Raw genomic sequence first — 14,578 nt, forward strand, 5'->3', positions numbered from 1 at the left:
GCAACAGTGTATGACAACACACGTGGAATATTGGCAACCTGGGAAGCTCGCTGAGCCGTGGTGTCCGGGTCACACGTGGCTGACCTCAGTTCTCTGGCTTCTTCAGAGGCCAGGCAGATACTGTGTGACTCAAGGCCCTCACCATAGATCACATTGTTAGCAGAAACTTGTTGGCATGACCCAGTGCCTCATGTAAACAAGGGAAATTGTTTTTCTTTTTAATTAATTTAATTTTTTTTTTTTTCAAGATGGAATCTCACTCTGTCACCAGGCTAGAGTGCAGTGGTGTGATCTGAGCTCACAGCAAACTTTGCCTCCCAGGTTCAAGCGATTCTCATGCCTCAGTCTCCCCAGTGGCTGGAATTAAGGCATGCACCACCACACCCGACTAATTTTTGTATTTTTAGTAGAGCTGGGGTTTCACCGTGTTGGTCAGGCTGGTCTTATCAAGTGGTCCACTCGCCTCAGCCTCCCAAAGTGCTGGAATTATAGGGATGAGCCACTGCACCCACCCAGGAAGTCTTAACAGGCCGGATATTCTAAGGGTTTAGAGGTTGTCTTCCAGGAGCTGGGAAGGGAAAAAATCCTTTTTTGGCCTGTGCAGAGTTTGAACAACCTTGATGTGCTGAGTTACTCCCTTTACTGTATAGCGGGCCTTGTACATCTTTTCATCCTTCAGGTTTCAGGTCATGTTGTGGTACTTCCTCAGCCAGGTATTTTCTGACCATATTATTTAAAAGTAGTCCCATACCAGGTGTTTTTTATCATATCACCTTGTTTATTCCTTTTTTTTTTTTTTTAACTTCCTTGTGGAGCTGGGCTAGCCCATAGGCAGTACACTGAGAGCAGCCTGTTTATTCCTTTTGTAGTACTATCCCACTGTGTAATTATCCTGTTTATTGTCTGTCTCCCTCTGCTTGAAAGCAGTTCATGAGAGCCAGGAACCTTATCTGTTTGCTCCCTGTTATATCCCTGGCACTGCACCTAGCACAGTGTCTGGCACATAGCTGGCACTTACCTTTTTTAGGGGCGACAGTTCCCAGTGAAAACTAGAAAAATCGCTAGACAAATTTTAAAAGAGCTGTAACACTTATTTTTAAAATTAATTAATAATTAGTGATTAGAAATTAAGACCGGGCACAGTGGTTCACGCCTGTAATCCCAGCACTTTGGGAGGTCAGGGGTGGGCGGATTACCTGAGGTCAGGAGTTTGAGACCAGCCTGGCTAACATGGTGAAACCTCGTTTCTACTTAAACAAAACAAAACAAAACAAAAAATTAACCAGGTGTGGTGATACACGCCTGTAATCCCAGCTACTTGGGAGACTGAGGCAGGAGAATCACTTGAACCTGGGAGGCCGAGGTTGCAGTGAGCCGAGATCGCACCACTGCACTCCAGCCTGGGCAACAAGAGCAAAACTCCATCTCAAAAAAAAAAAAAAGTTAAAGTCAAATAGAAAAAGGACATAGATGAAAAAGCACTCAACTGTCCTGATAATAAGAGAAATAGATACTAAAATTATGCCAAGATTCCATATTTCTCCCATCAGATTGGTAAAAATCTAAGCACTTGCTAACATAAGGTGTTAGCAACAGTGTGGTGAAGTAGGCAATCTCTTGCATTGATGAGTCTCTAAATTGGTGTAATCCATAGGGAGGGCAATGTGGCATGCTCTGTCTCTCTCTCTCTCTCTCTCTCTCTCTCTCTCTCTCTCTCTCTCTCTCTCTCTCTCTCTCTCTCGCTTGCTCTCTCTCTTTCTCTTTCTCATACCTGCAGTCCCAGCTGCTCAGGAGGCCGAGGTGGGAGGATTGCTTGAGCTTGGGAGGTCAAGACTGTGGTAAGCTGTGACTATGCCACTGCACTCCAGCCTAGTGACAGAGAATCTATCTCAAAAATAAGAAGAATGAGGATATTCTTTATGTACTGATGTGTAGAAAAATCTCTTAAGATACATAGTTAAGTGGAGAAAACAAAATGCTGCATGGTACGTTTACTGTACTACCATTTGTGTGAAAAGGGGGAGTAAGAGTATGTGTTTGTATTTGCTTGCATATGTAGAAAGAAACTTTGAAAGGATTCACAGGAGACCAATAACAGTAGTAAGCAGGGGGATTAGGAAACTAGGTATATATTAAGAGGGAGATTTATACTCTATACCTTTTAATACTTTCTTTGAAACCATGTGAATGTTTCACCTGTGTATTTATTTATTTTTAATTTTTGCTTTACCTGCTTTTAACAAATAAATTGTTCTTTTTTTGAAGAGCCCTATTTTTATTTCCTTTCAATTATTATCTGTAGATTCTTATGTCACATTTTACTTTAATAGAACATTTAAACAGAATACAGTCTTTAAATGGAAGCTGACAATTTATTTCCCTGGAGAATTTTTGAAGTACAATAACATTTGATTGATTGAACTTTATTTAGTAAGAATTCTTAGCATACTCCCTCCCAGGCACACCTACATGGTGCTTCATTTTCAGTGAACTACAAATCTCTGAAACCCAAAACTCCAATCTAAAAGTACAAGACGGCTGGACTCGATGGCTCATGCCTGTAATCCCAGCACTTTGGGAGGATTTCTTGAGCCCAGAAGTTCAAGACCAGCTTGGGCAACATGGTGAAGCTTTGTCTCTACAAAAAATTAGCCAGGCTTCACAAACAGTCTTTTAGGAATCATTCATTAATTAACTCAACAAATATTTATTGAGTACAGGAGACATTAGAGATCCAGCAAAGATCAAGAACTTGTGCTGTCCTTGGAGAAAATTTATATTCGAAGGAGATAAAGATGAATAATCAAGTAACAAACAGGAGCTACATCAAATGATCACAAGTACGATTCAGAGAATTAAAACCAGCAGATCAATGTAGAGAAAGGGTTCCTTACATTCGATAGTCAGGAAATTCTCTCTCTACCAGGAGGGAACTGAATGACAAGGAACAGTCAGGTGGGAGATAGGGCATTCCAGATGAACCAGCCCTGAGTGGGGAACTAGAAGGCCAGTTTGAGAAAAGGAATGGAGAGAGGAGGAACAGTCTGTGGTCAGAGCAAGGAACAAACCGTTTTAGACTTCACGAGCCTAAGAAGTTTTGATTCTGTTATGAGCATGACAAGAAGCCATTTAATCGAGTTTTAAAGGAATGACATGATCTCATTTTGTTTAAAAAAAAAAAAAAAAATCATCCTGGCTATAGTGTGGAGAATGGACTAGGAGAGCATAAATGCAGAAAGACCAAATTAGAAGCCTATTAACAGTAAACCAAATGACAGGTAATAGTGGTTTGAACCACAAAGATTGTGGACATAGAAAGAAGTAGATAGGTCCAGGAGGTGTTTTGGAGGTATTCTGGCAGAATTTGCTGGCTGACTGGACAGAGGTACTAAGGAAGAGAAATAAATAAAGAATAATTCGTAGATTTGGGACTTCCTAGAAACTGGGAGAATGGTACTGCTGTTTACTGAGATAAATGGAGAAGACAGAGGAGAAGCTTAGAATAGAGTTCTGGGAGAGGTCAGAGATGGAGATCAACATTTGGGAAACAGATTTTTCTAATTCCATAGTGCCTATGATTTTCTGTTGATAGACTAAAAATGTCTGGGATTTTATATGCAGTTTCATCTGGACTGTACCCTAAGAGGAGATCAGTTATACCTTGGCACCTGTTAGTAGCCATAGGAATGTTTATATGTAGAATAAATGGTAAAACTACTGAATGCTTAATATGTGCCAGACACCATGAGATATGTCTTTCAAGTACTATCCCAGTAGAATTTACAACTCTATCAGGAGATACTTTTTTCTCACCATTTTACAGATGAAGACATTGAAGTTCAAAGAGGTTAAATAATTTGCCCCAAATCACACTATATAGAAGAGAAATCCAAATCCTGGTAGTCTGACCCCAGAACTTGGGCTAATTACCACTATATAATACAGTGTCACTGGGGTAAACCCAAGATACGATAACATAAGTTAGAGACTTCTAATTCCAAACTTCACACACTATGATTTCACCCATAAAATGTAGTGATTCAGCCATAGTCTTCTGATTAATTGGAGTACCCTATAAAATACTTTAGGAACTTGCTTCTTTTATTTTCATATATATATGTTTATTCGTAAATTAAATCTGGACAGCCAATGAATCTGCCTTTTTTGTCTGTAACCAACACTTCTGTCACCAAATTGTACTTTTTTTTGTTTTTTTTTTTTTGAGACGGAATCTCATTATGTCACCCAGGCTGGAGTGCAGTGGCACAATCTTGGCTTACTGCAACCTCTGCCTCCCGGGTTCAAGCGATTCACCTGCCTCAGCCTCCCAAGTAGCTGGGATTACAGGTGCCCACCACCACGCTGGCTAATTTTTGTATTTTTAAGAGAGACAAGATTTCACTATGTTGGCCAGGCTGGTCTTGAATTCCTGACCTCAGGTGATCCGCCTGCCTCAGCCTCCCAGAGTGCTGGGGTTACAGGCATGAGCCACCACGCCCAGCCCAAATTGTACTTTTTTTAAATAAAGAAATTAAAACAGTATTTTTTTCCTTAAAGATGGTGTCTCACTACATTCCCTGGGCTGCACTTGACTATAGGTGTGTGCCACCATTCCTGAAAACAAAATCAGTTTTGAAAGTAGTATCTGGGCTGGGCATGGTGGCTCACACCTTTAATCCCAGCACTTTGGGAGGCTGAGGCGAGCAGATCACCTGAGGTCAGGAGTTCAAGACCAGCCTGACCAACATGGATAAGACCCCGTCTCTACTAAAAATACAAAAAATTAGCCGGGCGTGGTGGTGCATGCCTGTATATCCTAGCTACTCAGGAGGATGAGGCAGGAGAATTGCTTGAACCCAGGAAGCAGAGGTTGTGGTGAGCTGAGATCACGCCATTGCACTCCAGTCTGGGCAACAAGAGCAAAACTCCATTTAAAAAAAAAAAAAAAAAGTGATATCTGACCAGGCGCACTGGCTCATGCCTGTAATCCCAGCATTTTGTGAGGCCGAGGTGGGTGGATCATGAGGTCAGGAGTTCGAGACCAGCCTGGCCAACATGGTGAAACCCTGTCTCTACTAAAATGCAAAAATTAGCCGGCACAGTGGCGGATGCCTGTAATCCCAGCTACTCGGGAGGCTGAGGCAGGAGAATTGCTTGAACCTGGGAGGCAGAGGTTGCAGTGAACCAAGATTGTGCCACTGCACTCTAGCCTGGGTGACAGAGCAAGACTCTGTCTCGGAAAGAAAAAAAAAAAAAAAAGAAGTGTCCATGGCTGGGCACAGTGGCTCACGTGTGTAATCCTAGCACTTCAGGAGGTAGAGGTGGGTGAATCACTTGAGGCCAGGAGTTCGAGACCAGCCTGGCCAACATGGTGAAACTCCGTCTCTACAAAAATTCAAAAATTAGCCGGGTGTTGTGGCGCACACCTGTAATCCCAGCTCCTCGGGAGGCTGAGGCACGAGAATCGCTTAAACCTGGGAGGCAGAGGTTTCAGTGAGCCAAGATTGTGCCACTACTAGGCGACTGAATGAGACTCTGTCTCCAAAATAATAATAATAATAAATAATAAAAGTAGTGTCCAACATACTACAAAGAGGAAGGGTTTGTGAATGTGTATATTACTGTTAAGTTAAACAGTGTTCTAGTATCCATCTCATTATCAGCCTTGGGCAGGGCAGGGCAGGGCAGGGTTGAGTTGGCTAATGTTCATTATAAACCAGATCATCCGGTTGGGGACTGTGAGTGAGCATATGATTGCCCCTTTCATGCTAGACTTAGCTAATTAAACTATTCATATGACCTAAACTGATGGCTGTGGTGCCATAGAAAGAAAACAAGTTTTGAGGCAAGAGACTTTAGTTTGATTCCTACCTCTGCTGTTTTCTGGTTGTGAGATTTTGGATCAGTTGCTTTTGTGTTCATTTACCAAAACTTCTCCAGACAAAAAGAATAAATGAGATAATGTGACAGTGCCTTGTAAATATCAAATACTATATAGAGATAGCTATTATTACTTGTATGTTTATTGTGAACATTAATCAGCCAATCAAGTTGTTCAGACTTGTACTGCTGAACATCAGTTGCAGATATAACTTTCTTGGCAGATGACTTAGTCACCTCCTTCTCTGGAAGAATAAAAGTATGAATTCTCAATTCTCCTGCTTCTTGCTGTCTATTACACTATGTTCTGGTCCCTTTGGCCTCACCTTCTGTATAACCATTTCCATTCTACTGGGCTTTAGCCACTCTGGTGACTTGTGTTCAGCAAAAATAATCTTTCTTGATGGGTGGTATAGATATTTCTACCTTTTATGCTTTAGAATAGTTTCCTTTCCATTTCTCGTAGGGATTGGGTCTTCATAACTGTTTGAAGAGAAATCCTGACTTCCAGACTGAAGAAGAGGGCACCATGCCTTTATATCGCCAGCCTCTGTCTTTTTTTTGTTCCCCTCTGTCTTAGTTCATTTTGTATTGCTATAACAGAATACCGCAGACTGGGTGATTTATTTATTTATTTATTTATTTGTTGTTTGTTTTCTTCTTTTTTGTATCATTTATTTATTTTTTATCTTTTTGAGACTGGGTGATTTATACAGAAAAGAAATTTATTCAACTCATGGTTCTTGAGGCTGGAAAGTCCCAGAGTATATGGTACCAGCACCTGAGGAGGATTATCCCTTGGTGGATAGGCAGAAGGGCAAGAGAGAGCTTGCTTTTGTAACAAAGTCACTCCCACGATAACTAACCTACTCCTGCGATAGCGACATAACAGGTTCAGTATCCCTGATTTGAAAGTCTGAAATTGAAAGTGCTCCCAAATCCAAACCTTTCTGAGTACCAGTGTGATGCTCAAAGGCAATGCTTATTGGAGCGTTTTAGATTTTGGATTTTTAGATTTGGTATGTTCAACCTGTAAGTATAATGGAAATATTCAAAAATGCAAAATCTGAAACACTTCTGGTCCCAAACATTTCAGATAAAGGATACTGAACCTGTAATCCATTCATGAAGGCAGAGTCCTCATGACCCAGTCACTTCCTAAAGGCCTCACCTCTTGATACCACCACAATGGCAACCAAGTTTCCAGTACATGAACTTTCCGGGGGAACATTCAAACTATAGCACCCTCCTTTATCCCTTACCCTATTCCATTAGTTTTAATACCCACTTTGTCTCTTCCTCTAGTCTTCAGTCTGCGCTTTGACGTGATAGGTATGCTCAAGTTTATAAGAGCTCTAAAATAACCTTTTCTGGTTTTGTCTTCCTTTCCAGTGGGGTTGGATAAAATAACTTTTTCAAGTTAAATCCCTCTCTATTGCAAGCCTCTTCCACCTTTTTTTTTTTTTTTTTTTTTGCTTCGAAGAATGATTGCTTTTACCTTCTCAATTCTCAATCATTTTCCAGCCCATTGTGATTTATGACATTGATACAGAAGGGCTGGGCTCCCGGCTAAATTCCACCCTTAAATCTGGAACTGCAGCCCTAAGTGAAAACAGCTGACCCCATTTTTCCCCACCCAAATGTTGCCTCTTTGGCCTGCCATGCCCCTATCTTGTGCCCATAAAAATATTTCAGCTGGGCTGGGCACAGTGGCTCACTCCTATAATCCCAGCACTTTGGGAGACTGAGGCAGGTGGATCAGCTGAGGTCAGGAGTTGAAGACCAGCCTGGCCAACATGGCAAAACCCTATCTCTACTAAAAATACAAAAATTAGTTGGGCGTGGTGCTGGGCACCATAATCCCAGCTACTTGGGAGGATGAGGCAGGAGAATTGCTTGAACCCAGGCGGTGGAGCTTATAGTGAGCCCAGATTGTGCCAGTGCACTCCAGCCTGGGCAACAGAGCAAGACGCTGTCTCAAAAAAAAAAAAAAAAAGATTTCAGCAGCTGGCAGAACAATACAAGCAGCTGACGTCAGGGATATAAATGGCTGAGTGTTGGAAATACAAGCGACTGATTGTCAGAAATACAAGCAACTGAGCGTTGGTGATATAAGTGGCTGAGCAGTGAGCAGAAAAGCAGCTGAGCGTTGGAGACTATGGATGGATGTGGCTAACTTCAGGTGGTGCAGCTTTGGAGAATAGGCCCAGCCAGAGATGGCCTGGCTTCAGGAAAGATCACCTTCTTCCCATGCCATCCCCTTTTCAACTCTCTATCCTACTGAGAACCACTTCCATCACGCAGTAAAATCTGCATACACTACCCTTCGATCTGTTCGTGTGACCTGATTATTCCTGGACACTGGAAGAGAACCTGGGTGCCAAGAGGAGAGAGCAGGGGCTGCCACCCTGACCCTCCACTGAGCTGGCTGGCCCTTGGCCATCCCTGAATGGCAGAGTTGAAGGAGCATTGATTGTAACACACTTGGATGCTGCCACGGGCCTGCGCAGAGCCTGCTCCTGCCAGAGAGGAGCAACCGGCTGGTTCCTGCATTCGTTTGCTCTGGTTCCCACACTCACTCACTCGCTTGCACACTTCCTCTTGCAAGGGGTTTGAGTGTGTGGGCCGAGTAAACGAGCCACGCTCTGAGCCATGAGGGGGTCAAGGGAGTTATCTCGTCTCATCTCAACCCGACTTCCCTCTTCACTGTTTTACTTTTGTAAAACCCTTGATGAACTTCCCATTGCCAGTTCAGGGTCTTTTTAGCTCTCATCCTGCCATACTGTTGATGACACCTCTTTGATTTGTGCTCCACTTTTGGCTTCTGTGTTATATTGATTCCTGAGTTTTCTTCCCTCTCCTCTATTCTCTTAATCTCATTTTCTGGTTTTCTCCCATCACCTGCTGGTTAAACTTAGGGGTTATTTACACTTCTCTCCTTGGTCATCTTTTTACTGTATTTTTCCCTCCACAGCTATTTCATCCATTTCTGAGGCCTGAGATTTCATCCATTTCTGAGGCTATAGAGACCATTGACTTCCTCTGACCCTTCTGAGCTTGAAAGTCCTATTGGTAACTGCCATTGGACTTGACTGCCTGGTTACATCTCTAACTAAAGTACTTCTGTCTTCCAGTCTGCTTATCTTACTATGTTCCATATCTCTACCAATGCTAGTTCCTTATGCTAGAAATCTCATTCATTGCCACTCAGTCAAGTTTGCTAAAAATGAAACAGCTGATTATGTCACTTCTTTGACCTTACCACTTTTTTTTTTTTTTTCTTTTTTTGAGCCTTGCTTTGTCACCCAGGCTGGAATGTAGTGGCACAATCTCTGCTAACTGCAGCCTCCACCTCCCAGGTGCAGGTGATTCTCCTACCTTAGCCTCATGAGTAGCTGAGATTACAGGCATGTGCCACTATGCCCGACTAATTTTTATATTTTTAGTAGAGACGGGGTTTCACCATGTTGGCCAGGCTGGTGTCAAACTCCTGACCTCAAGTGATCCACCCACCTTGGCCTCCCAAAGTGCTGGGATTTCAGGCGCCCGGCCTATTACTTCTTGATTATATGCTAAACAAGGGATGGATTACTCATGAGTTTTCTGGGAAAGAGGTGGACAATTCCCGGAGCTAAGGATCCCTTCCCTTTTTAGACCATACAAGGTAACTTCTGGACTTTGCCATGGCATCTGTAAACTGTCATGGTGCCTGCAGGGAGTGTCTTTTAGCATGCTAATGTATTATAATTAGCGTATAGTGAGCAGTGAGGATGACCAGAGGTCACTCTGCTCACCATCTTGGTTTTGGTGGGTTTTGGTCAGCTTCTTTATTGCAACATGTTTTATCAGCAAGGTCTTTATGGGCTGTATCTTGTGCTGACTTCCAATCTCATCCCGTAACTAAGAGTACCTAACCTTCTGCAAATGCAGTCCAGTAGGTCTCGGCCTTATTTTACCCAGCCCCTATTCAAGATAGAGTTGCTCTGGTCCAAATGCCTCTGACACAAGGATTTTAAAGTCTTATTAATTAGGGTAAGAGAGTTCCTTGCGTAAGTGGTCTGAATCACAGAAAGCTGAGTTTGAAAAAGGTGCTTGGAGCTGCAGCCAATAAACAAGGTTTAATGCAGGTGTCAGTCTTTCAGCTACATCTCAAAGGATAAGTACAATTGTATTTTGTTGGGATGAACAGAGAGAATGGAGCAAGCCAAGACCCAGGTAAAAGAGAGGACCTGAGTGCCTTCAGTGAACAGTGATAATCTAGACTTTTAAACTGCATACTTCTTGTAAATAGTTTTTTCTTGCTTCAGGTTTTTAGAACTCATGTAGTGACGGGTCTGTTGTTAATCCCAGGTCTAACCGTTACCTTGATTCTGCTGAGAATCTGATTTACTGAAAACGTTTTTCTTGTACTTACAGAATGACAATAGAGAACGGCAGGAGCACAGCGACAGGCGGAGCCTTGGCCACCCTGAGCCATTATCTAATGGACGACCCCAGGGTAACTCTCGGCAGGTGGTGGAGCAAGATGAGGAAGAAGATGAGGAGCTGACATTGAAATATGGCGCCAAACATGTGATCATGCTCTTTGTCCCCGTGACTCTCTGCATGGTGGTGGTCGTGGCTACCATCAAGTCAGTCAGCTTTTATACCCGGAAGGATGGGCAGCTGTACGTATAAGTTTTGTTTTATTATTCTCAAAGCCAGTGTGGCTTTTCTTTACAGCATATCATCATCACCTTGAAGGCCTCTGCATTGGAGGGGCAGGACTTAGCTAGAGAGTCCATCCTCTGTGATGGTCAGGAGCAGTTGAGAGAGCAAGGGGTTATTACTTGATGTTTTAAGTGGAGAAAAGGAACACTGCAGAAGTATGTTTCCTGTATGGTATTACTGGATAGGACTGAAGTTAGGCTGAATTGAACACATAAATTCTTTTCCACCTCAAGGCCATTGGGCGCCCATTACTTTTCTGCCTAGAGTATTCTTTCCTTTTCTGACTTTGGTGGGTTGAATTCCTGTCATCCCTCTCCTCTTGGTGTTATGTATAAAGTTTCGGTGCCGCAAAATAAATAGCACTAGAATATAAAATTTTCCTTTTAATTCTCAGCAAGGCAAGTTACTTCTCTAAAGAAGGGTGCGCCCTTACAGATGGAACAATGACAAGCGCACATTTGGACAAGGGAGGGGAAGGGGTTCTTACCCTGACACACGTGGTCCCTGCTGCTATGTCGTTCCCCTATTGGCTAGGGTTAGACCGCACAGGCTAAACTAATTCCAATTGGCTAATTTAAAGAGAATGATGGGGTGAGTGCTTTGGCTGGAGTCAGGGCAGGGCAGGTAGCAGGTAATTGGAATGAGGATGGAGCAGGTGATCAGAATGAGGGTGGAGTAGGTAATCAAAAAAGGTTGCTTTACAGGGAAGTTAAGTTTAAAAGTAGAAGGCAAATAATTGAACATACATATTGTTTGAAATTTAGAACTCACATCTAACATTGACTTAAGTGTTAAATCCTCAAAGATAACATTCCTGTTTCTCCTAACACGATTAGGTCCTTCTTGGTATCTTTTCTCATAGCAACTTGTTCTTTCTCACTTGTCACAATTTGCAAATATATATTTATTTACATTATTTATTTAATGCCTGATTTCCTTCTTTATTGCAAGGCCTGTGAGGGTACTGTGTCTCCGGGGTGAGGTGTATAATAAGTGGCCAAACAAATTGTTAATTGGAAGGATGGATAACTAATTCAAGCCAGCACTCTCTAGACTCTTGGGGAGCTGTCATGTGGATTCCCCAGTGCTGCTGCTGTCAGCCCTTGGCCTCCAAGAAAAATGCTTGAATCAAATGTCATCTAGTTCCATCTCTAGGACTCTCATGGGGCCCAAAGAAGAATTGCAATTGAGTTTTAGAATTTGAAGTTGTGAAGTGTGTGAAAAACTATATGGTGTTCTGAAAACCAAACTTTTAGCCTTTTGGTAGAGCATCTGAGACAGCAGATGAAGGGCAGGGGTTAGAACTAGAGGGATTGAACGATATTATCCATATAGGTTAGGGTTAGGTTTGGCAACATATTATAGAACAAACATTGGCAAGCTACAGCCACAGGCCAGATCTGCCTGCTAGCTTTCCACAAAGGTGTAATAACAAAGTTATTCACAAACTTGTGAATAAACTTTCTTTGGAACCTGACCATGCTCCTTGGTTTATACATTGTCTGTGGCTGCTTTCACACTACAGTAGCACAGCTGAGTGGTTGCCCTGGAGACCATATGGTCCACAGAGCTTAAAATATTCACTATCTGACTTTTTATAGAAATGTTTCTGACTTTGTTAATAGAAAATCAAAACAACTGGTTTAAATAATGCACGTATTTTCTCTCTCGTAGAGTAGTGCAGAGGTAGGCAGTCCATATTAGTACAGTGGCTTCACGTTCATCAAGGACTCAGTCTCCTTCTTTCTTCTTTAGCTTCTAACCTCTAGGTTACTTCAGGGTCCACGCTGGAGCCCTAGCCTTCATTCTGACAGTAGGAAGGAGTAGGGGAGAAAAGAACATAGGACATGTCAGCAGAATTCACTCCTTTCTTAGAAGTTCCATACACAACACATTCCCTAAAAGTCATTGCCGTTACTTGTTCTCATAGCTATTCATAAATATAAGGGAGTCAGAAGTAAAGTCTTTTTGGCTGGGAATATTGGCACCTGGAATAAAAATGTTTTTCTGTGAATGAGAAACAAGGGGAAGATGGATATGTGACATTATCTTAAGACAACTCCAGTTGCAATTACTCTACAGATGAGAGGCATTAATTATAAGCCGTATTACCTTTCTTCTGACAACCACTTGTCAGCCCACATGGTTTCTGTGGCAGAATCTGGTTCTATAACAAGTTCCTAATAAGCTGTAGCCAAAAAACATTTGATGAGGTATTATAATTATTTCAATATAAAGCACCCACTAGATGGAGCCAGTGTCTGGTTCATATGTAAGTCCTTTCCATATGTTAGATATTTTCTTTGAAGCAATTATTTTAGAGTGTAGCTGTTTTTCTCAGGTGAAAAATTCTTAGCTAGATCGGTGAGTTGGGGAAAAGTGACTTATATGAATTGAATCGAGAAAAAGAAAATTCTGTATTGGAGGTGGTAATGTGGTTGGGGATCTCCATTAACACCTAGGGCTTTTGTGTTTGTTTTATTGTAGAATCTATACCCCATTCACAGAAGATACCGAGACTGTGGGCCAGAGAGCCCTGCACTCAATTCTGAATGCGGCCATCATGATCAGTGTCATTGTTGTCATGACTATCCTCCTGGTGGTTCTGTATAAATACAGGTGCTATAAGGTGAGCATGAGACACAGATCTTTGCTTTCCACCCTGTTATTATGGTTGGGTATTCCTGTCATAGTAACTTAACTGATCTAGGAAAGAAAAAATGTTTTGTCTTCTAGAGCTAAGTTAGTTTTTAGTTTTGTTCCTCTTCACTGTGGAACATTCAAAAAATATAAAAAGGAAGCCAGGTGCATGTGTAATGCCAGGCTCAGAGGCTGAGGCAGGAGGATCGCTTGGGCCCAGGAGTTCACAGTCAGCTTGGGCAACATAGCAAGATCCTGTCTGTATTAAAGAAAACAAAAAAACAAATATTGGAAGTATTTTATATGCATGGAATCTATATGTCATGAAAAAAGTAGTGTAAAATATATTTATTATGATTAATTATCAAGAGTTAGTGATAATTCATATTATTTTGGATTTCAATGCCTTTTTAGGCCATTGTCTTAAACAATAAAACCAGAAAACAAAAAAGGTATAACTGAAAAATAAACATTTTCATATAATAGCACAATCTAAGTGGGTTTTTGTTTGTTTGTTTGTTTGTTGAAACAGGGCTTTGCCCTGTCACCCAGCCTGGAGTGAAGTGCAGTGGCGCGATTTCGGCTCACTGCAGCCTCAACCCACCAGTTTCAAGCGATTCTCCTGCCTCTGCCTCCCCATTAGCTGGAATTACAGGCACCCACCACCACACTCAGCTAATTTTTGTATTTTTAGTAGAGATGGGGTTTCACCATGTTGGCCAGGCTGGTCTCAAACTCCTGGCCTCAAGTGAACTTCCTGCCTTGGTCTCCCAAAGTGCTGGGATTACAGGTATGAGCCACTGCGCCTGGCCCTAAGTGGTTTTAATATTTTGATTGACAGTATACTGAAGAAATACACTCTAAGACCTTTGTGAATCTCCTCATTCACAAATAACACTATAGGATATAATGGTCCCTATAAAATATGGTATAACTAAAATCAGATTTTCATGTTAGAGTACAGAACAATAAAGCCATGTTCAGATGCTGGTATTAAACTCACTGGTGACTGGTCACACCTTGCCTAAACTGGTAGCCATCATGCACCCCCTCACCACCTCTACTGTATTACTTCATTCCTCGGAAAGTGGGGCGCTGGGAGGTTGTACAGGAAAGACACAGACACACCCTTCTCAGCCTCTCCTCCCCTAGCTCGCTCTTTTGCCAAGTGGCCTACTGCTGAGTTTCAGCCAACTAGCACGTTTCAGACTCATACCTTAGAAAAAGTTACACATTATCACAAGTCATGCACCTTTTAAGATCATTTTCAAATAATAGAAATTATAAATGTTCAGCCAGACATGGTGGCTCATGCCTGTAATCCCAGCACTTTGGGAGGCCAAGGCAG

At 42.1% G+C, this 14,578-nt stretch overlaps 1 protein-coding gene and 1 non-coding gene across 3 annotated transcripts in view; one reads left to right on the forward strand and one right to left on the reverse strand.

The window, feature by feature from the left end:
• PSEN1 (presenilin 1) overlaps positions 1-14,578 on the forward strand; it is an 81,963-nt gene that overhangs the window by 24,957 nt on the left and 42,428 nt on the right. For both annotated transcript variants that reach the window (XM_007987197.3, XM_007987195.3), the window contains exons 4-5: positions 10,297-10,547; positions 13,078-13,219. In XM_007987197.3, coding sequence (XP_007985388.1) covers positions 10,297-10,547; positions 13,078-13,219 — 393 coding nt within the window. The remainder of the gene's footprint in view (positions 1-10,296; positions 10,548-13,077; positions 13,220-14,578) is intronic.
• On the reverse strand, positions 1,034-1,092 carry LOC119619122 (U7 small nuclear RNA). Its single transcript, XR_005235560.1, has one exon. It is a non-coding gene; the product is annotated as a U7 small nuclear RNA (small nuclear RNA).

The sequence above is a fragment of the Chlorocebus sabaeus genome, chromosome 24, assembly GCF_047675955.1.
Source record: "Chlorocebus sabaeus isolate Y175 chromosome 24, mChlSab1.0.hap1, whole genome shotgun sequence".
NCBI lineage: Eukaryota > Metazoa > Chordata > Mammalia > Primates > Cercopithecidae > Chlorocebus > Chlorocebus sabaeus.